The sequence below is a fragment of the Salvelinus namaycush genome, chromosome 27 (assembly GCF_016432855.1).
Source record: "Salvelinus namaycush isolate Seneca chromosome 27, SaNama_1.0, whole genome shotgun sequence".
NCBI classification, from domain to species: Eukaryota; Metazoa; Chordata; class Actinopteri; order Salmoniformes; family Salmonidae; genus Salvelinus; species Salvelinus namaycush.
In genome coordinates this window covers 22,945,427-22,967,737 of record NC_052333.1, presented here as the reverse complement: position 1 = coordinate 22,967,737, position 22,311 = coordinate 22,945,427, and the positions used below count along the sequence as shown (strand labels likewise).

Sequence of the window (22,311 nt, the reverse complement as noted above, 5' to 3'; positions counted from 1 at the left end):
GCCAGTTATATCCTAACCCTAGCAGTGGTAACATCTCACCTGCCACCAGCGGTATGTGTCGTCAGTCAGCAGGCTGTTCCTCCTAGACATCAGAGGGTGGACAGACAGGTTGAACCTCTCAGTGAACCAGGGGTCGTCCTCCAGCTCGGTCATACACTGTCGACAGCCACACTGGCCCTTAGAGAAGAAGCTGTCCGACTTGCGGATGGCGTATTTGAAGAAGTACAGAGAGGGATCTCTCAACGTGTAACTGAAGAGGAATGTGGTGAAAGTTACAATGCATGAAAACACAGTAAATGCCCTGATCTTCCTCCACTTCGATAGAGACATGGTGCAGTGGTAGATTAAAAACTCAGTTGTCTCGGAGGTGGAAGGAAGGGAAAAACAGAGAGAAGCCACTTATTGAAAATTCCAATTTCCAAGTGATGTCTGAGAATATTTCCTCCCTTGGAGATTTCGTGGCTCTAACAGGCTGAACGCCAGGTTCCTCTGATGAACAGAAACAGTCCCTGTCTTCCTCATCACAATTACAGGCTCCTCTTCACTCTGTTGGAAAACAACAACATCTCAGAGTAAAAAGCTGACCAGAATACTAGTTCCTTATATTTTGAAGGGAAAGCCTTGGCATTCTGTAGAAAAATGTTTGGTCAGACAAAAATCACATAGATGAGGAATCCTTGTATATGTCCATGACACGTCTGCTGAACAATAATACCGTAGTTGAACGGTGGTACACAATCCAGGATGGTCCTGTCAACTTAACGATGGCCAGGTAACTACATCCAGCTGCTCTTCTGCGGTTGACAGTGTGAGGTCAGTGACTTGTGCGTCTAGCATTCACTGCCTGTCCAGTCAATCATTTCCCTAGACAGCAAACAAACAGACGACATGAATAAAAATACAAACACCGCTGAGTAAATGAATGATCATATGTGATAAAACACTTCCCTTCAACAGCTTTCAACTTTCAGTATTCCCAGAACCAACTCTAGCTTTATACTAAAAACAGAAAAGCAGGAAGACCCCCTGGGATCTATTTCTACATGAAAGGACCTCAGAGCTCCACCATCCAGCAGAAAGGCCTGGGTTTACTGTTAAATGCATAGACACACAGAACATTTCACAGTATTGTTCACATTCAGCCAAGGCAAGTCAATGGCCATTCTCCACACCGAAAACGCTCTTGTCAAATTATAGGCCAAGGTGATAAAATGAGGATTTGGACACAAACATACTAACTTCACCTTTTTGCTCTTTACAATCTGTGGCATGTCAATTTAGCACAGATCTACAAAAGGACACAGACACCAGAGTTTTTTTTTTTTTTTTGATGGTGTCAAGAATTAACAAAAATCTAAGAGAAAGGAACAGACTTGAATATAACACTTAACTAGTTTTCTTGAATGCAGCTTCCTAGCAATTTAACAAGCAGTAGCTGCTAACTATTGCCAATCAGCCTCAAAGACTGTTTGCAACACTTAACTAGTTGTCTTGAACGTAACTCCTCAAACAAGTTCCAGCTGCTACTAACTACTAATCAGCCTCAATACCTATTCTCACTTTCCTTAAGCCCCTAGAGTCGATTGTCACACTGGTGCAATCTTCTACCCCCAAACCATAAGACTGCTGAACAATTTATCAAATGGCCACCCGGACTATTTACATTGACCACCCCATTGGTTAAGAGCTTGTAAGTAAGCATTTCATGGTAAGGTCTACACCTGTTGTATTCGGCGCATATGACAAATACATTTTGATTTGATTTGAATCTAAGTAACATAATAAAAAAATCCCCATCAAAATCCGTCAATTTAAGCTAGAGATATCTAGCAGAGCTAGACCGGTGTTTGTCAGACCATGAGATGTCCCCAAAATCAGTCTTCTCACAAAAAAGTCTGTAGCGTCCGTACAGGTTGACCTACAAACTATTATGACTACTCTATGGACACGGAGATGCTCTACAACCCCCACAAGTGTCACGGGACTCATCTGAAAGTAACCGGTACGGAAGTATGAAGGTAGTTTTGTGCCAACCCCAAAAAGGGGTTAAATATGTGTAAAAAAAGGAAACATTTCCTGAACCTTCTTATATCTCCTAGATATAGGGCAGACACTTCAAAACCTTGTTTCTTATGATACATTTTTTGACAGACTTCTGTCATTTATGAATGTATTGTTCAATGCGCTTCTCTGGGCTATTGCAGTTCAGGCCATACAGTAGTAAAGCCCCCCCCCCCCAACGGCTCAGCCTTTTAAGAATTAATCACCACTACCATCCTACTTAAATCTGACGAGTCATTCCTCCTGTTTTGTGTCACATCCCTTCTCCTCCCTTTCCCCACCTCCTTTCTCCTTTTACTTATGTTGCCTTTACCACACCAGCCTAACTACCATGGCCTGACAGTGATGTCTACCTGAGACTCCAAGCCAAACCCTACAGAGTCAGCCCCTCTGGATCCTTCATCTGCAGCCCTCGGCTTCATCCAGTTCATTTTCATTTCCCCACTGAATCCTCATTCTCACATCCATTCCATTTCCTTAATAAATATTCTAAACCCATTCTAAACCCATTTCATGTCTGGTCCTTAAACTCGTGAAATGAGGAATCGACCAGGAAACCCTGGGTCTGCCCTGCAGGGAGAGACGGTGGTGAAGGGTGTCTGGGTGTCAGGCTGTGTGCTCAACTGGTCAACTGGAGTCAGGTGCAGGAGAGCAGAGATGAGTGAACAGGCACACTTTAATTGGCAGAAGCAAAACAGTCGGATGCAACAGCGTCACAACACTCCAGCCAAAGGCAAAAGCGAATAGCGTACTTAGTCACATAAAATAATGTACAACAATACAATACCACGCGTTCAAAACAATACCCGGAAAAAAACAGCCTGACGCGTCACACAAATAAACGTAACGAACAATTACACACACAGACATGGGGGGAACAGAGGATAATATACACGTAGAGTGATGAGGGGATGTAAACCAGGTGTGTGGGAAAACAAGACAAAACAAATGGAAAATGAAAGGTGGAGCGGCGATGGATAGAAGACCGGTGACGCCGAGCGCCGCCCGAACAAGGAGAGGAGCCGACTTCGGTGGGAGTCGTGACACTGGGAGAGATGACGTAGAGGATGGTGGGTGAGGGGAGGGATGTCTGAGACTGTGTGGGAGGGATCGTGATTGCTCTGTGGATGGGTTAGTCTGAGAAAAACATCACCCTCTCATAAGGTAACTGAACTAAATGACTATCGCGACGTAGCACTCACTTCTGTCATCATGAAGTGCTTTGAGAGGCTAGTCACCTCCACCTTACCCAACACCCTAGACCCACTGCAATTTGCATACAGCCCCAATAGATCCACGGATTATGCATTTGCCATCGCAATGTACACTGCCCTATCCCATCTGGACAAGAGGAATACCTATGTAAGAATGATGTTCATTGACTACAGTTCAGCCTTCAACACCATAGTACCCTCCAAGCTCATCATTAAGCTCGGGGACCTGGGTCTGAACCCATCCCTGTGCAACTGTGTCCTGGACTTCCTGATGGGCCGCCCCCCCCCAGGGGGTGAAGGTAAGAAACAACACCTCCACTACGCTGATCCTCAACACAGGGGCTCCACAAGAGTGCGTGCTGAGCCCCCTCCTGTACTCCCTCTTCACCCATGACTGTGTGGCCACACACGCCTCCATCTCAATCATCAAGTTTGCAGATGATACAACAGTAGTAGGCCTTATTACCAACAACGACGAGACAACATACATGGAAGAGGTGATGGCCCTGGTGGAGTGGTGCCAGGAAAATAACCTCTTCCTCAACAAAACAGGAGCTGACTTCAGGAGACAGCAGGGGGAGAATGCCCCCATCCACATTGACAGGGCTGCAGTGGAGAAGGTGAAAAGCTTCAAGTTCCTCGGCGTACAAATCACTGACAATCTGAAATGGTCCACCCACACAGACAGTGTGGTGAAGAAGACGCAACAGCGCCTCTTCAACCTCAGGAGGCTGAAGAAATTTGGCTTGGCCCCTAAGACCCTCACAAATTTTTACACCATTGAGAGCATCCTGTCAGCCTGTATCACCACCTGGTACGGCAACTGCACCGTCGGCAACCGCAGGGCTCTCCAGAGGATGGTGCAGTCAGCCCAACGCATCGCATCACCGGGAGCACACTGCCTGCCCTGAAGGACATCTACAGTACCCGGTGTCACAGGAAGATCATCAAATACCTCAGCCACCCGAGCCATGGCCTGTTCACCCCGCTATCATCCAGAAGGTGAGGTCAGTACAGGTGCATCAAAGTTGGGACCGAGAGACTGAAAAACAGCTTCTATCTCAAGGCCATCAGAATATTAAATAGCCATCACTAGCCGGCCTCCACCCAGTACCCTGCCCTGAACTTAGTCACTGTCACTAGCCAGCTACCACCCGGTCACTCAACCCTGAACCTTAGATGCTGCTGTCCTATGTACATAGACATGGAATCACTGGTCAATTTAATAATGGAACACTGGTCACTTGAATAATGTTTATATACTGTTTTACTAATTTCATAGGTTTATACTGTATTCTAGTCAATGCCATCCTATTCAACTGTTGCTGTACATGTACTATTCTAGCCTATGTAATCTTCAGGTATAGTATATATTCTATCTACATACTGTCCATAATGTCTATACATTCCATCACATATATACTGTATACTGTGTGTATATACTATATATTTATAATCCGGACTCTGAAATAGCTCGTCCTTAATATTTCTATATTTCTTAATTCCATTATTTTACTTTTAGGTTTTGTTGTGTATTGTTAGATATTACTGCACTGTTGGAGATAGCGAAATGCTTGTGTTCCTACACCCGCAATAACATCTGCTTAACATGTGTATGCGACCAATAAAATTTGATTTGACAATCACAGCTGAACTGCAGGCCTCAGCGCATATCCAACTAAGGATTAAACGGTAGGCCTCTCATGCTACCGCTACACTGAGGCTTTGTGGGAAATATGTGTGTGTTAATGGGTGTGTGTGTGTGTGTGTGTGTGTGTGTGTGTGTGTGTGTGTGTGTGTGTGTGTGTGTGTGTGTGTGTGTGTGTGTGTGTGTGTGTGTGTGTGTGTGTGTGTGTGGTGGGGTTAATGGACACATTAATGTGAGAGGTGGTGTATTAAACTCAGGGAGTCCTTGGAAACATAAGGCCAGGTACCGGAGATGACAGACTGAACAGACTGTATGCTATAACAGATGGTGGCTGGCTGTGTTTGACAATGGTGTGTGTCGTCTAGTTTCCTGACCTTGTCCTGCTGGAGGTTGGCAGCTTTGGATTGATCAAAGTTCCCAAAGCTGAAACAACAGCTCTGTTGTGGTGTAAACTTCAGAGCAAGAAGGAGGAAGGTAGAGAGGGGGGAGGGAGGAAGGAAGGGAGAGAGGGGGAGATGGAGGGAGGGAGGGGGAGGGAGAGAGAGGGATAGAAAGAGGGAGAGAGAGAGGGGGAGAGAGAGAGGGAGGGGGGGGAGAGAGGGAGGGAGCGAGCGGGAGGGAGGGAGAGAGAGGGAAAGCTGTGAAGGCTGAGGAGTTCTAGAGGTTCTCTCTCTAATCTCAGGCTTATACAAGTCATCAACTTTACAGGATGGAGCAACAGAAAAGTGCTCTAGATTGTGTTTTGAGAGATAGTTTTTTCTCTACTGCTTCCTGTGAGCAATTTCAGCTCTCAAACTTCTGCAGAGATGAGCCCTTGAATCCCTTTTTTATTACTTGTCTGACAGCACATCTGTAGTGTACAGAACATTCAAGATTAAAAAAATAACCCCCACCAAAACATAAAGCTATTAAACACATTACATACTATGTAGTGAGTTTCCTCACTCATGGAAATTACATTCAGATTTATGAGTTTCTCTTACAGTCATTTACAAGACTTTGATCAGGTTGTTTTTACATCTCATGAAAATGTTACTCTGATAGCAAATTCAAATTTGGTCAGTTTGAGGAATGATAAGCATTTCCCAAAGTTAAAGCTTTTAGACCAAGCAAGATGGCTGCCTCACAAACATGTTATCTAGGCTTGCATTCCCAATGGCACCCTATTCCTTATTGTGCACCACTATGGGCCCTGGTCAAAAGTAGTGCACTATATCGGGAATATGGTGCCATTTGAGACGCAGCTTAGACACAGGATAAGATGGATGTTTCCGATTAATCTTTGGGAGGGAGGGGAGTAGAGAACACCTCTCATTTTAGAGACTGGTAGTCAACAGTCTTTTCCTACAGGGAAAAAATAAATGTTATTTTCATCGGACTGGCGTTAACCTCCAATGTACACAGTTTATTTGTCACTTTAACCAGATTTAAACCCCAGGTCAACATCATTTAAAAGGTTAGTTTAAATCATGTTGAAATTACATTTGCTGACAACTCAAAATTAGATGTTGATTTGAGGTTTCATCAGGTTTTTGCCCGGAAAGGGGGAGTATGCTTGGTGTTGGCAGAACTTGACATAGCTGGGATGTTGAACCACATCACACACACACCACCTTGTGTGTGTGTGTGTGTGTGTGTGTGACCAGTATGACCATACATAATCTGGGCCGACAGTCAAAGGCACTTCCTTGCCCAACTTGATCTACTGTTAGAGGAAGTATGTCTTGAGTGATTTCCTGTTATTCTGGCCCCTATTGTCTTCACTCAGTTGTGACAGACTGAGGCAACCTTTTCACCTTTTCAAACATACAGATACATAGTGTCACATGTTTTGCAGATGCTTGCATTGGGTCGCTTGACTATATAAATGATCCTGTACTCTCTGTACATGAGGCTCTCACTCCATCTCACCTGCGTGGGTGGGGCGACCAGCCTCCTTATTATAATACGTTTTTAATAAAAGTAATACCTTGATTGATTGATTTTGTCTCTCCTCGTTATTAGTTAAAGGTAGAATTTCAACCACTGTTCACAAATGTATAGGTGTATTTTACTCCAATAATGGTTGAATTGAAGAAGCGTAGGCTAAGTTGCCAATCAATCATTGTTTTTATGACCCGTGGACACCCAGTGAAAAATGCGCTCTTGCAAAAGCTGCATAGTGCAGATCCCAGCCTATGGAATAAAAGTTTGAGGGAGTTCCTCCCAGGTAAAAAATAAATAAATAAAGATTGCTTTTTTGTTAACTAACACTAGCACTTGTAATGTAAATGTTGTAAACTCCTCTTTGGTACTGTGCTCCATACATACGCACTTTTGATAGACTTCAACATCTGCATATTATTGAGATATCAAAGTATCAACCATAGAGATCCTATTATATTAGGCATTCTAATTCCTAATTATATGGTGTCACCAACAAAAACGTAAACAATAGGCCAAAATGCAGCACTTTTCAGTAGCGCTCAAAAAATGCCAATCCATGAGAGCAGAATTTCTTTTTCAACCATGTTTTGAAGCAATGAGCCCAATCATTCTTCCATGACAAAAACATAAGCTAATAAATCCTTAGTTTTGGGGTTATTTTCAGGTATTAACAATTACAATAATCTACATTTCCAAGTCATATTCTTGAAGATCAAGGGGCATTTAATTAATTGGAATGACTGGAAATCTGACAGTTTAATGTAAATATATAGCCTACTCGTTTTATTATCCATATTGAAGTAGAAAGTAATGGGTTAGAAGCCTACATGACCTATTAATGCAATCGATATGCAACTTTTCAGGGAAGTCACGAACCAATACACAGTCAGTTAGGAAAGCTAAGGATAGCTTTTTCAAACAGAAATGTGCACCCTGCATCAGTAATTCCAAAAAGTTCTGGGACACTGTAAAGCACCTCTTCCCAGCTGCCAACTGCACTGAGGCTAGGAAACACTGTCACCAACGATAAATCTACGATAATCGAGAATTTCAGTAAGCATTTTTCTACGGCTGGCCATGCTTTCCACCTGGCTACCCCTACCCCGGCCAACAGCTCTGCACCCCCCACAGCAACTTGCCCAAGCCTCCCCCATTTCTCCTTCACCCAAATCCAGATAGCTGATGTTCTGAAAGAGCTGCAAAATCTGGATCCCTACAAGTCAGCTGGGCTAGACAATCTGGACCCTCTCTTTCTAAAATTATCCACCGAAATTGTTGCAACCCCCATTACTAGCATGTTCAACATCTCTTTCGTATCATCTGAGATCCCTAAAGATTGGAAAGCTGCCGCGGTCATCCCCAAACCGTTACAGACCCATATCCATCCTGCCCTGCCTTTCTAAAGCCAAGTTAACAAACAGATCACCGACCATTTCGAATCCCACCGTACCTTCTCCACTATGCAATCTGGTTTCTGATCTGGTCACGGGTGCACCTCAGCCACGTTCAAGGTCATAAACAATATCATAACTGCCATAGATAAAAGACAGTACTGTGCAGCCGTTTTCATTGACTTGGCCAAGGCTTTCGACTCTGTCAATCATCGCATTCTTATCGGCAGACTCAACAGCCTTGGTTTCTCAAATGACTGCCTCGCCTGGTTCACCAACTACTTCTCAGATAGAGTTCAGTGTGTCAATCGGAGGGCCTGTTGTCCGGACCTCTGGCAGTCTCTATGGGGGTGCCACAGGATTCAATTCTCCGGCCGACTCTTTTCTCTGTATATATCAATGATGTCGCTCTTGCTGCTGGTGATTCTCTGATCCACCTCTACGCAGACAACACCATTCTGTATACATCTGGCCCTTCCTTGGACACTGTTAACAAACCTCCAAACGAGCTTCAATGCCATACAACACTCCTTCCGTGGCTTCCAACTGCTCTTAAATGCAAGTAAAACTAAGTGCATGCTCTTCAACCGATTGCTGCCCACACCTGCCCGCCCGCCTAGCATCACTACTCTGGACGGTTCTGACCTAGAATATGTGGACAACTACAAATACCTAGGTGTCTGGTTAGACTGTAAACTCTCCTTCCAGACTCACATTAAGCATCTCAAATCCAAAATTAAATCTAGAATCGGCTTCCTATTTCGCAACAAAGCCTCCTTCACTCATGCTGCCAAACATACCCTCGTAAAACTGACTATCCTACCGATCCTTGACTTCGGCGATGTCATTTACAAAATAGCCTCCAACACTCCACTCAGCAAATTGGATGTTGTCTATCACAGTGCCATCCGTTTTATCACCAAAACCCCATATACTACCCACCACTGCGACCTGTATGCTCTCGTTGGCTGGCCCTCTCTTCATATACGTCGCCAAACCCACTGGCTCCAGGTCATCTATAAATCTTTGCTAGGTAAAGCCCCGCCTTATCTCAGCTCACTGGTCACCATAGCAACACCCACCCGTAGCACGTGATCCAGCAGGTATATTTCACTGGTCACCCCCAAAGCCAACACCTCCTTTGGCCGCCTTTCCTTCCAGTTCTCTGCTGTCAATGACTGGAACGAATTGCAAAAATTACTGAAGCCGGAGACTCATATCTCCCTCACTAACTTTAAGCATCAGCTGTCAAAGCAGCTTACCGATCAATGTACCTGTACACAGCCCATCTGTAAATAGCACACCCAACTAACTCATACCCATACTGTTATTGTTTTGTTGTTGCTCTTTTGCACCCCAGTATCTCTACTTGCACATCATCATCTGCACATCTATCACTCCAGTGTTAATGCTAAATTGTAATTATTTCACCACTATGGCCTATTTATTGCCTTACCTCCCTAACCTTACTACATTTACACACACTGTACATAGATTTTTCTATTGTGTTATTGACTGTACGTTTGTTTATCCCATGTGTAACTCTGTGTTGTTGTTTTTGTCTCACTGCTTTGCTTTATCTTAGCCAGGTCGCAGTTGTAAATAGGAACTTGTTCTCAACTTGCCTACCTGGTTAAATATAGGTGAAATAAAACATTTAAAATGTAAATGCAACGTCCATTTAACGCCAGCTATGTAAATCTGACATAGATTTATCTTGCAATGGATGTTGACAATTGGTAATACTCTATTTTCTAATCCCTCTTAAGGGGAAAGTAAAAAGTAACAAAGTAATCTGATTACGCTACTGGGTTTGGGAAATCCAAAAGATATGCTACTGGTTACAATTTAGGACAGGTAACTAGTAACTGCCCAAAGCATCACTGGGTGCACACTGTCTGCACTCCAGGACACCTACAGCATCCGATGTCACAGTAAGGCCAAAAAGATCATCAAGGACATAAACCACCCAAGCCGCGGCCTGTTCACCCCGCTACCATCCAGAAGGCAAGGTCAGTACAGGTGCATCAAAGCTGGGACCGAGAGACTGAAAAACAGCAGCCTCTATCTCAAGGCCATCAGACTTTTAAATAGCCATCACTAACCGGCTACCTCCCGGTTACTCAACCCTGCACCTTAGAGGCTGCTGCCTTATATACATAGACATTGAATCACTTGTCACTTTAATAATGTTTACATACTGCTTTACTCATCTCATATGTATATACTGTATTCTATTCTACTGTATTATTGTCAATGCCACTCCGACATTGCTCATCCTAATATTTATATAATTCTTAATTCCATTTCTTTACTTTTAGATGTGTGTATTGTTGTGAATTGTTACATACTACTGCACTGTTGGAGCTAGGAACACATGCATCTGCTACACCCGCAATAACATCTGCTAAATATGTGTATGTGACCAATCAAATTTGATATGATTTGATTATAACAGATTACATTTACATTTACTCACTCACTCACTCACTCACTCACTCACTCACTCACTCACTCACTCACTCACTCACTCACTCACTCACTCACTCACTCACTCACAGCTAATACAGCTATGACAGATAATCAAATTACTCACCCCGGTTCAGGTGCAGCTTGTTTGAGTGTGCAACAGCAGGAGGTGTTTAGAGCAAGTTCATATAGAACAAGTAATCGATGTGAAAGAGCAGAATTACAGAGTTTAGGAATGACATCTACTCAGGGAGCTAGTGGCCGCCTAGCTGGTTTTTCCAGTGACAATTTTAAAAACATTAATGTGATGACTCTGACTCTAACGCCGTAGAGTGTGCAAAGCTGTCAAAGGCAAAGGGTGGCTACTTTGAAGAATCTCAAATATGAAATATTTTGATTTGTTTAACACTTTTTTGGTCACTACATGATTCCATACGTGTTATTTCATAGTTTTGAACTCTTCACTATTATTCTACAATGTAGAAAATAGTAAAATAAAGAAAAACCTTTGAATGAGTAGGTGTGTCCAAACATTTGTACATACACACAACAAGTAGGTCACATGGGGGAGAGGTGTTCGTTAAGCCGGGTGGTGTTGCTTTATTTATTTTTTTCAACCAAGTTGGCGGTTCACAATGGATAGGCTACCATACAAAAACCAACGAAGAAGAGCAGCAAGTTAAGACGTATCATACATTAACTGCTTAATAACAGGCATTTAGGTAACAACAGAAATGTCTAACTTAATTGTCCCAGAGGGTTGCAAAAACAAAGAGTATGTAGTGTCATATTTGTGGGAGTTTAGCATGCTAGTATTCCATTACGTTAGTATAAAGTCATGTAGTTTGTCCACTGATAAACTAAAAATATGAGTCTTAATCAGGATGTGAAACCATGAGACTGTACATAATGAGTAACTGATGTATCTATGCGTGTCCCAAATATCCCCCATATTCTCCATAGGCTTCTGGTCAAAAGTAGTTTACTATATAGGAAATTCCACCATATGTGGCAGCCTTTCTTCAATTATGTACAGACGCTACAATTGCCCTCTACCCTGCAGTAAACGGCCTGTATTCGTTTTGTTTTGAATCGATTTACCGTTGTAATTGTTTTGTTTTAGTCTGACTTACTACAGCGGTCCTCTGTAGCACGCGTGACTGTAAGTCGCTTTGAATAAAAGCGTCTGCTCAACGGCTTATATTACTATTATCCATTTTGAAGACCAACTGTGTTTTGTTTTGTTGGTGGGTTGTTGAGTGTACAGTATGTTATGCTGTTGCTGACATTGTTATTCATACTTTGTTTCACATAGGTCTATACATTCCTACCTCCCTAAAAAAAAACATGTTCCCATATTATATGGAACGTATAATATAACATGCACCAACTCAGTCGTCTTGTGATTAGAGTGTCTGCCCTGAGATTGGAATGTTGGGTGTTTGATCCCCGGGTGAATCATACCAAAGAGTACAGTGAAATGCCTTTCTTGTGAACTCTTTTTCTTATTTCAGCATTTGTTGTTCGTGTAATTGGTTTGTAATGTTGCAAAGTACATCTTGTAAATGTTGTAAAGCAAGTCATGTTAACATCAACCTCCACTCCATGGCAGCGCAGTAGAAGTACTGTGCTGAGTTGGCATTCTCTTCTCCTTCTATGAAAAGGAGTGAACCCTCTGCTCTCCTAGGTTGCTTCCTTTATTCACTTTATGTCCTATATAGTGCACTGCTTTTGTTCGGGCTATAATCAAAGTAGTGCACTATATAGAGAATAGAGTGCCATTTGGGACAAAAACCTCCTAATGGGTAAGAATGTTTGTTCTCTGTATGTGGTCTGAGATGGAGAAAACACATGGTAGTACAGCCCAGGGGCCAAACCATGGGGCCCAACACAGCTGTAGCCCAGCTTAACAGGGGAAATCTACAACAACACTAAGGCCCTTGGCAACAGCAATGGACCAATCCGTTCAGGAGGTTGCCTTTATTTCACCCATAGGGATTCCACCATCAGCTTCCTTGGTCTGACTTCTGAAATCCTTTCTCCCCAATAGTCAGAGCTTTAGAAATGGGGCTCTGCCAAACACATTTAATCAATTATAATATAGTTCTAGTGTAAAACTAAAACTAGGTGTCAAGTTAAACTAGCCTACTTGAATGTCTCTACTTTTTCAAACCTAAAACTTCAGTTAGCCATGTATGATTTATACAGTAAGAGGAAAGAACTAAGGCCAGAGGCAAGAGAGATGAGAAATCATTAGGGTTCTGTCCCAAATGGTACCCTATTCCTTGTATAGTGTACACTCCTTGACCAGGACCTAGGGGCCTATACGTTGTGATGCTGCTGATCCAAGCCACTGGATTCAGACCCAGACACAAAGCACCCTATTGAGTTTTTTTGGGGTGAAAATACAAAAAGTCCTTTGTCATAGAGAACAAAGACAACAATGCCGCAATATCATTATACCAAATCCTTCAACATTCGTTCTGTTTTCTTCCACACAAAACCAAACAATGGCAGATCTTCCAAACACAAACGGACGGGTTATGCTTGCAGCCTGCTGTAGACAACACACCCAATATTCAGATCAGATGGATGTCATGCTTGTAGCCTAGAGACTCGTAATATAGATGTTCTTATGATCGGTGTCACCAACCCATTTAGAAAACATGTAACAGCCATGTGAGTTGAACTAGTCTCACAAAACAAAATTTACTTTGAGTGCTGACAGACTTTTTGTTTATTTTATTTTTTAATTGAACCTTTAACTAAGTCAGTTAAGAACAAATTCTTATTTACAATGACGGCCTACCGGGGAACAGTGGGTTAACCTGTTTGGGGTGCAGCCAGACACCGGTACACTTATGACAACATCCAGCTCAAGTGCAGGGCGCGAAATTCAAAAGATATTTTTTTTTAAATATTTAACTTTCACACATTAACAAGTCCAATACAGCATATGAAAGGTACACATCTTGTGAATCAAGCCAACATGTCCGATTTTTAAAATGTTTTACAGGGAAGACACAATATGTAAATCTATTAGCTAACCACGTTAGCAAAAGACACCACTTTTCTTACTCCATCAGTTTTTTACTCCATCAGTAGCTATCACAAATTCGACCAAATAAAGATATAAATAGCCACTAACCAAGAAACAACTTCATCAGATGACAGTCTGATAACATATTTATTGTATAGCATATGTTTTGTTAGAAAAATGTGCATATTTCAGGTATAAATCATAGTTTACATTGCAGCTACAGTCAGAAATTGCACCGAAAGCAGACAGAAAAATTACAGACACCAACGCCAAATAACTAAATACTCATCATAAAACATTTCTGAAAAATACATAGTGTACAGCAATTGAAAGACAGGCATCTTGTGATTCCAGACAATATTTCCGATTTATCAAGTGTTTTACAGCGAAAACACAATATAGCGTTATATTTGCGTAGCCACAATAGCCAGAAACACTTGGGCGCCGACGACCAGTTCACATGCACGACAGATATTAGAAATAGCATCATAAAATGTTTCTTACTTTTGGTGATCTTCCGTCAGAATGTTGGACAAGGTGTCCTTTGTCCAGAACAGTCGTTGTTTGGATCTGGAACGGCAAATTTCCCTCTTGATTTAGCATGGGCACTTGCCAAGTGGCACGGATCTCTCCAACGTCAACAAAGTCAGAGAACGGAACACGGCAAAACTCCCGAAAAAATTTCAATAATCTGATTAAACTATATTGAAAAAACATACTTTACGATGATATGGTCACATGTATCAAATAAAATCTAAACCGGAGATGTTAGTCGTCCATAACGACAGCTAAACAGAAGGCAAATCCATGTCCCCTTTCGCGCGCTCCAGAAACAGGAAATGGACGGTCACGTCATACAAAGAGCTTTAATTCCACCTCAGACCAAGATAAACACGAAATTTCTTCTCTCACCGCCTCTTGACAACCAGGGGAAGGTGTATGAAGTGTACGTAGACTCTTACGTATCATGCCCATGTATAGGCAGGAAGTTGAACAGAGCATCGATTTCTGACATTCCACTTCCTGGTCAGGAAATGTGCTGCAGAATGAGTTCTGTTTCACTCAGAGAAATAATTCAAACGGTTTTAGAAACTAGAGAGTGTTTTCTATCCAATAGTAATAATAATATGCATATTGTACGAGCAAGAATTGAGTACGAGGCCGTTTGAAATGGGCACGATTTAACTGGCTACTCAATACTGCCCCTTGCAGCCATAAGAAGTTAACTGCCTTGTTCAGGGGCAGAACTACTGATTTTTACCTTGTCAGCTCGGGGATTCAATCCAGCAACCTTTCGGTTACTGGCCCAACACTCTAACCACTAGGCTACCTGCTGCCCCAGACTAGGGGTTTGATGATGTGTGTAACCAATAGGATTACACTGATCTCTCAAACAGCAATGGTTGTTCCATCAGCTTCACACCACTTCTGGTTTAGACAGACACACAAGCAGCAGTATGGTTTGTACACAGGCAGCATGGTTTAGAGACGCAGTGTGAAACAACCATGTTTGTATCACCTTTCTGAGGCAGTTGGCAGATATGGCATTTCCTGTTTAATAATTTGTCCTTATATAAAAAAACAGCATCTGCTTGGAACCTTAAGGTCTGGGGAAGCACCTGGGGCTGGGGTGTTAAGGGGGAACATCTGGCTGAACCATGGGTTTTAAAGGGGAGGACAGGTGGTGCTCACAATTAAAGTTGTGACCATATGAAGAGCTGGGAGCTGAGAGGGATAACTCCTAATTAACAATACACCTCCGAGGCATAACAAACAGAAAGCAGGACAGAGAGGTGGAAGACAGACACATTGGGGAGCACCAGGACATACAGTGCCTTCAAAGTATTCAGACCCCTTGACTTTTTCCACATTTTGTTACGTTACAGCATTATTTTAAAATATATTAAATAAATACAAATCCTCAGCAATCTACGCACAATACACCATAATGACAAAACAAAAACAGGTTTTTAGATTTTTTTTCTAATTTATTAAAAATAAAAAACAGAAACACCTTATTTACATAAGTATTCAGACCCTTTCCTATGAGACTTGAAATTGAGCTCAGGTGCATCCTGTTTCCATTGATCATCCTTGAGATGTTTCTACAACTTGATTGGAGTCCACCTGTGGTAAATTCAATTGATTGGACATGATTTGGAAAGGCACACACCTGTCTATATAAGGTCCCAAAGCTGAGCTCAATATTTGAGTCTCATAGCAAAGAGTCTGAATACTTATGAAAGCTATTTTATTTTTAATAAATTAATAAAATTGCTAAACCTGTTTTCGCTTTGTCATTATATGGTATTGTGTGTAGATTGCTGAGGAACTTAAAAAAATATCAATTTTAGAAAAAGGCAAAAACATAAAATGTGGAAACAATCAAGGGGTCTGAATACTTTGCGAAGGCACTGTTGTCCTTGATGGCTAGGAGCTCGTCCCCAGTGATGCGCTGGGCCGTTGGCACCACCCTCTGTCGGGTCCTCCGGTCACGGGTGGTGCAGTTTCCATACCAGACGGTGATACAACTAGTCAGGATGCTCTCAATGGTGTAGCTGTAAAAGTTCCTGAGGATCTGAGTGGCCATGCCAAATCATTTCAGACTCCCGAGAGAGAAAAAGCTTTGCCATGCGTTCTTCATGACTGTTCTGGTGTGAGAGGACCATGTTAAGTCCTCAGTGATGTGGACACCGATGAACTTAGCTATTGACCCCCCACCCCACACACACACACTGCCAGTTCTCTGACCTCCTCCCTGTATGCTGTCTCATCGCCGTCGGTGATCAGGCCACAGAGATCTTATGTTAATAAATGTATGTTCACACATGACAAAGTAAATGGAATGATTCATGCTGACAGCAAAGGCATAATTTATTTAAGATTAGTGGAGGCCTACAGTATTTCTATGCACATCTTTTTAAATGATGCGTTTATTGACCTTACATTGTACTGTACAGTATGTCATGTGTGACAATTCTATGTACAGTATTAGAATCAAACAAAGGCAATGTAACTATTGCCCTCAGGTGAAGGTGATCAGAAAGTGTTCAGTATCAATTTGTCCTATACCCATTTTTTTTTTTTTTTTTTTAACGAGTGAAATAAAGACATTCCCACAAACTGAGGAATGCTGCTATAGTTGATTGTGCAATGTTTCCACTTAAAGATCTTCGTCAGGCAGAATGTGTGCTATTAAATGGAGTCAGTCTATAATAGGAAGTATAAATGTATTTCCTTTTATCTGACAGACAGGGTCCGGGTATGTGTGACCTTTTCAACATGACTTTATATAAGAATAAAAAGTTCAGGAAGAAGCTTTATGTAAGCTTTGGCCTATTCACAAGACCTACCACACACGGTGAAATAATGACACGAGAATGGCTACGCCTGACAGTGGGTGCTTCCCAAATGGCAACCTAGTGCACATAGGGTTCTGGTCAAAAGTAAGGTATTATAAAAGGGAATAGGGTGACATTTGAGATGCAGTCACAGCCTGATACAAGTCAAGGACAGAACATCTGTCCACCTAAACGAGAGGAGAAAAACATCAGTCTCATCTCTCGCAGCAATCTATGAAATGTGATGTGAGGGCATCAAAAGAATAAAACATCTGGTGGTATCTACAGTTCTACATAATGCATCCATACATCCTGAAACAGAGCAGCTGTAGGAAGCCTTTTAAACACGTTCTCTCCTTTAAACAGCTGCCTGTCTGCTAGTGTGATCAAATGGGCACCGCATTTGTTTATTTGGAGACAGAAGTTGTGTAGTATTAAGACTTAATTGAGAGACGTGGTTCACTTTGATTGCATTGGTAAAACACTTCCAAGAAACAGTGGTTAGTGCCAAGGAAAACAGACATTTGGTCATTCTCTCAACACAACAGCAGTTTATAACCGCTTATTAAAATATTCAAAAAGGAGACAATACAATTAATTGCATGTGTCATGACATGACGTCTGGGAAAGAGGACAATGATACGTAAATATGTCTTTTTTTATGACGTCAGCCAGCAGTAAAAAGCGTTGTACTGGTATGTAAAGTGTGCCACGCAGGATGCTGTGCTTTAAATGTGTGTTTGGCAAAGAGCCAAGACTGTAAATGTAAACAGAGGGTGAACCAAAAGCCCGGAGAGAATTCCTCTTGAGAGAAACTGTGTGGAGGGAAAATAGTGTCTGTGACCGCTCTGAGTGGTTAGAATGGAGACAACTCTGGTTATGCTGTCTGGAGGGAGACTCTGGGGCGTCCCAAATGGCACCATATTCCCTACAGATATAGGATCTGAATTTGAGCCAGTTTGCTATAGCAGGAAAATAATCCTGCAGCAACAGGAAATGTGATTATATGGATTATAATTATTGGACGTCTTTGTAGCGGTTGACACATTTTTCATAAAGGAAAATCTAGTCTGATTCTGAAAGCGCTCGAAAAAGCAAAACAAGCCCCCAAAAGATGGAGTGACAGTCAAGAGGGAACCACATGTCTTGAGCAAAGGGAGGAGGTGGTAAACGCCGGGAGATGAGCAGGTCCTCCGGAAGCCAGCAGCACAGTTCCCTTTCACCGGCACCTTGCCGTCCCCGACGTCTGGCTACGACTTCTCTGTAGCCGCTGACTCTCTTTGGTCTTGTAGAACAAAATGAAGTTTGTTTTTAGATAATGTGGACGGTGATAGCCCGCTCATAACTTCGGAGGAAACCTCCTTAGCGATGCAATCACCACTGTCAGCTTGGCATGCATTGAACTACTCCTCATTGTGTCAGGAGGCCGTAGTAATAACAAAAATAGGCTGGTGTATTCAAATCTAAATACACTAGCTAGCTAGCTTGGTAGCATAGCTAGCTGGCTATCATGATAATGCTGATTTGCCATGAATTCACGGTCAGGAAACAAATAGATGTAATCCATACACATTTGGCTATTCAAAACAAAAAATTAAGTTAAAAGATTCAAAGAACAAATACTTAAACACATTTACAAAATGTACAGGAGCTCTCTGCCTAGGCGACCTTATGGAATATATATTCCTATATAGGGAATATGGTGCCATTTGGGACGCAGTTTCTGGTTACTAGGGAAATATACCATCTCACAAGCTGTCTGTTTTCACTTCAGATAACCACATCCAGGAACCACAGCTATGAGGTCTGACTGTTTACAGGATGGGTTTCTCTCTTTTTCCGTCTCCTTTGCAGCAGGGTTGGTGCCCAGACCAGACCGTGCAGTTACAGTACAATATAATGATGTGCTGAAACGCTCTGAAAGACTGTGGTTAAAGCATGGCGTCTCCACAGTTTAGGATGCTGAGCTGCATGGACCACATGAGTTGGCTCTTATGACTACAGTGCTGACTAGATGACAATGTGACTTATGACTACAGTACTTTTATCAGCATAACTGTACTGAGTCTGGCTTAGCCTACAGTAGTCTCGGAACATAGTGGTTTCATCAAAGGACGAAATGATAGTATCTTGGAAAAAGTTTTTAGTCCAGTACCTAAATGTGTAATTATAGCTTTGTGTCTAACTGTATGGCAACTAATGTAAATCTAACTCTTATGCTCATCAGACTGCTTGTCTTTTTCTCTGGTTACATTTGACATTTCATTCATTTAGCAGGCGCTCTTATCCAGTGCATACATTTTTCATACTGGTCCCCCATGGGGAAACAAATTCACAACCCTGGCGTTCCATGCTCTACCAACTGAGCCGCACGAGTGATCGACAGTTGGTGAGGGTTATTGTACCAAGTTTCTCCAACATCAGTAAAATTCAGAATTGTTTTTACCACCAGTTACATAGGGCCTACTGTAATTACAGTGTACGGCCTAGCTGTACTATTCCTTAATATGAAATGACACCTGGCCTCCAATTCCATCTCTCTGAGCACACACTGGTCCCCCAAGGTCACTCCGCAGCCAATCACATCACAGACGGAGAGCAATATCCCTGGGGCCAATCTTCCTGCCATCCAGGACCTCTATACCAGGCAGGCGGTGTCAGAGGAAGGCCCAAAAAATTGTAAAAGACTGCAGCCACTGCAGTCATAGACTGTTCTCTACCGGTACCCCCTGTGTATAGCCTTGTTACTTTTAATTGTATTTTTTACATTAGTTTATTTAGTAAATATTTTCTTATCTCTATTTCTTGAACTGCATTATTGGTTAAGAGCTTGTAAGTAAGCATTTCACAGTAAGGTCTACATCTGTTGTATTCGGCGCATGTGACAAATAAAATGTGATTTGATATACAATATATTGGCAATGACATTGTACTTGCTTATTACTTTTAAATGGTGATTGAATGAAAAGGTAACCCTTATAACTGACACACTATCATTAGTATACATAAAGGACCTCAGTCATTACTCCAAAGAGAATGGGAAACACAATTAATAATTCAGATGCAATTTCAAATTAATTTCTAGAACACATAGCCACCCTGGGTTTTAATCCCAGTAAGGCATAGAGGTCTATAATGGCAGCATTTAGAGTGAATCCGAAATATTCCCTATATAGTGCACTACTTTTGACCAGAGCATCGGCCATCGTCAAAAGTAGTGCACTATATAGGGTATAGGGTGCCATTTCGGATGACAGCATAATGTCTGATGTTCTGTACTATTGTCTGGACTGAATGCAGAGAGAGCAGCATTATACCCTACTACATTAGTGATAATACAGTCAACAGATGTTGGTCTGTTCTCACTGTCATTACCGTGCCATTGAGCAGTTAAGAGTAAATTGTCAGAGATATTACAGAGATATTAAGCCATGCAGCATTACAGCTGGCCTCTATACTAGTAAAGATGTATGTCTGAAAGCCTACATTTTTTAAATGTTTTGCCTCTAGCCCAAGAACACGAGGTTCTTGAAAAGATAGCACTGAGGCAGTAGAAATGTCCATACAGTTTGCACTTCTGATGAATCCTCAACATAACTACATTTGGGGTGGGAGCACTACTCTCACAGAAATGTATAGGCTACATTGCCTTTAGGAAATAAATACATTGTTGCATCAATTTCACCTAATCAGTACTCTTCAAGTTATGGCTGTATGGTTAAAAGGTGACAGCATTTGATCGTTTTTTTCAATAGACTTTCTATCAGATGAAAAAAAAAGTTTCAATATTGAAGTTTGAACATTGGTTTGAAATACTGTAGCTTACTACGAATAGGAGAGTTGCCCAATACCCTTGCAGTACACTGAGTAGCCCAAGCTGTAGATAAAAACATATATTATTTGTCCCGTGATAATGTGACTAATCATATCAAATCAAAGAACCACAAAATGCAGATTTGATCATGCAAAACGCTTCAATGGCTGGATAGGCTACTTACTTTCATTTCCAAGACAGCTCTGGTCGGGAATGGTAGGGAGACCCGTTATCCGGAGCATCCACACAGCACAGTGATAAGGTTATCCAAGCAGGGAGCTGCTGAGGGAAATCATCCCGATATTCATCGAATACAGTAGCCTAGTTTATAAAACCGAGCAGTGAACGTCGAAATGTTCACACCCTTAAGCTACTAAAAGGTATATCTGCGAGTGGATGGCTGGAAACGGCCAGTCCGTTATTATTAGGCGACACCTCCCCGACGCATGGAGCGGCTAGTGGACCGCTATTCTCTTACTGGTGGCGATCAAGCGGTTTTGCGGCCATGTGGATTGGCGAGGCACAACAGGGCAACGCCACGCCCCTTTTAATCCTGACTAGGTATAGCGGTTTGGACAGAGGTGGGGTTGCCTGCATAGGATGTGTTGGAAACATTGAAATAAGCAAATGAAAGGAGTAGGCCTAGGCAACTTTTTAATTTCCAGTAATGATATAACTATGTATTTGAAAAACAACTCAAATCATAGAAAAGGTTTCTCTAATTCTAGTTATGCCCCTGGGCAAAATCTATTTAAATCATGTTTCCACGTCATTTCAACAACAAAAATGACGTTAAATCAACGTGGAAAACTGATTGGATTTGCAAAAAGATTTGCAAAAAGTCCTCAACGTAAGGGCATTCGTATCTTTTTCACGCAACTTTTTTTTCCAATGACATGGCGATTTTATTGTTGATTTCATATTATTTGAGAACTAATCCAAAAGTAAATCAAAACTAGAGTTTTTAAACGACCTCTGTGCCCCGTGGAATGTGACGAATGGGTGGACTGGCAGCCACAAGGTGTAACCTACAGTAACGAGTGCGCTGAGAGTCGGGAAGCAAGTTCAGGGAGTGAGTGTTTTAATAAATAAAATGAACACGAACCACAAACAACGCACCGACATGAAAACAGAGTCAATAACACCTGAGGAAAAACCAAGGGGAGTGACAGATATAGGGAAGATAATCAAGGAGGTGATGGAGTCCAGGTGAGTGTCATGAGTCGCAGGTGCGCGAGACGATGGTGACAGGTGTGCGGGATAAGCAGCAATTCAATAAAAAAAATGAAAAAGTGGATAGCAGAAAACATGTCTACCATTTACTCTCACTTCTTAGACAGACCAGAGGCTTATAAATGCAGTTTTAGAAACTGTTATTTGTTTTATTATTTTGATAGCACACAGGGC

General features: G+C 42.0%; 1 protein-coding gene across 1 annotated transcript in view; it reads right to left on the bottom strand.

The window, feature by feature from the left end:
* Positions 1-21,343, bottom strand: part of LOC120022419 (CMP-N-acetylneuraminate-beta-galactosamide-alpha-2,3-sialyltransferase 1-like) — a 40,387-nt gene extending 19,044 nt beyond the window's left edge. The window contains exons 1-3 of the mRNA XM_038966304.1: positions 21,089-21,343; positions 716-864; positions 40-546 (exon numbers count right to left, since the gene is read on the bottom strand). Of these exons, the coding sequence (XP_038822232.1) occupies positions 40-330 (291 nt within the window). The 5' untranslated portion in view covers positions 331-546; positions 716-864; positions 21,089-21,343. The remainder of the gene's footprint in view (positions 1-39; positions 547-715; positions 865-21,088) is intronic.
* Positions 21,344-22,311: the final 968 nt, after the last annotated feature.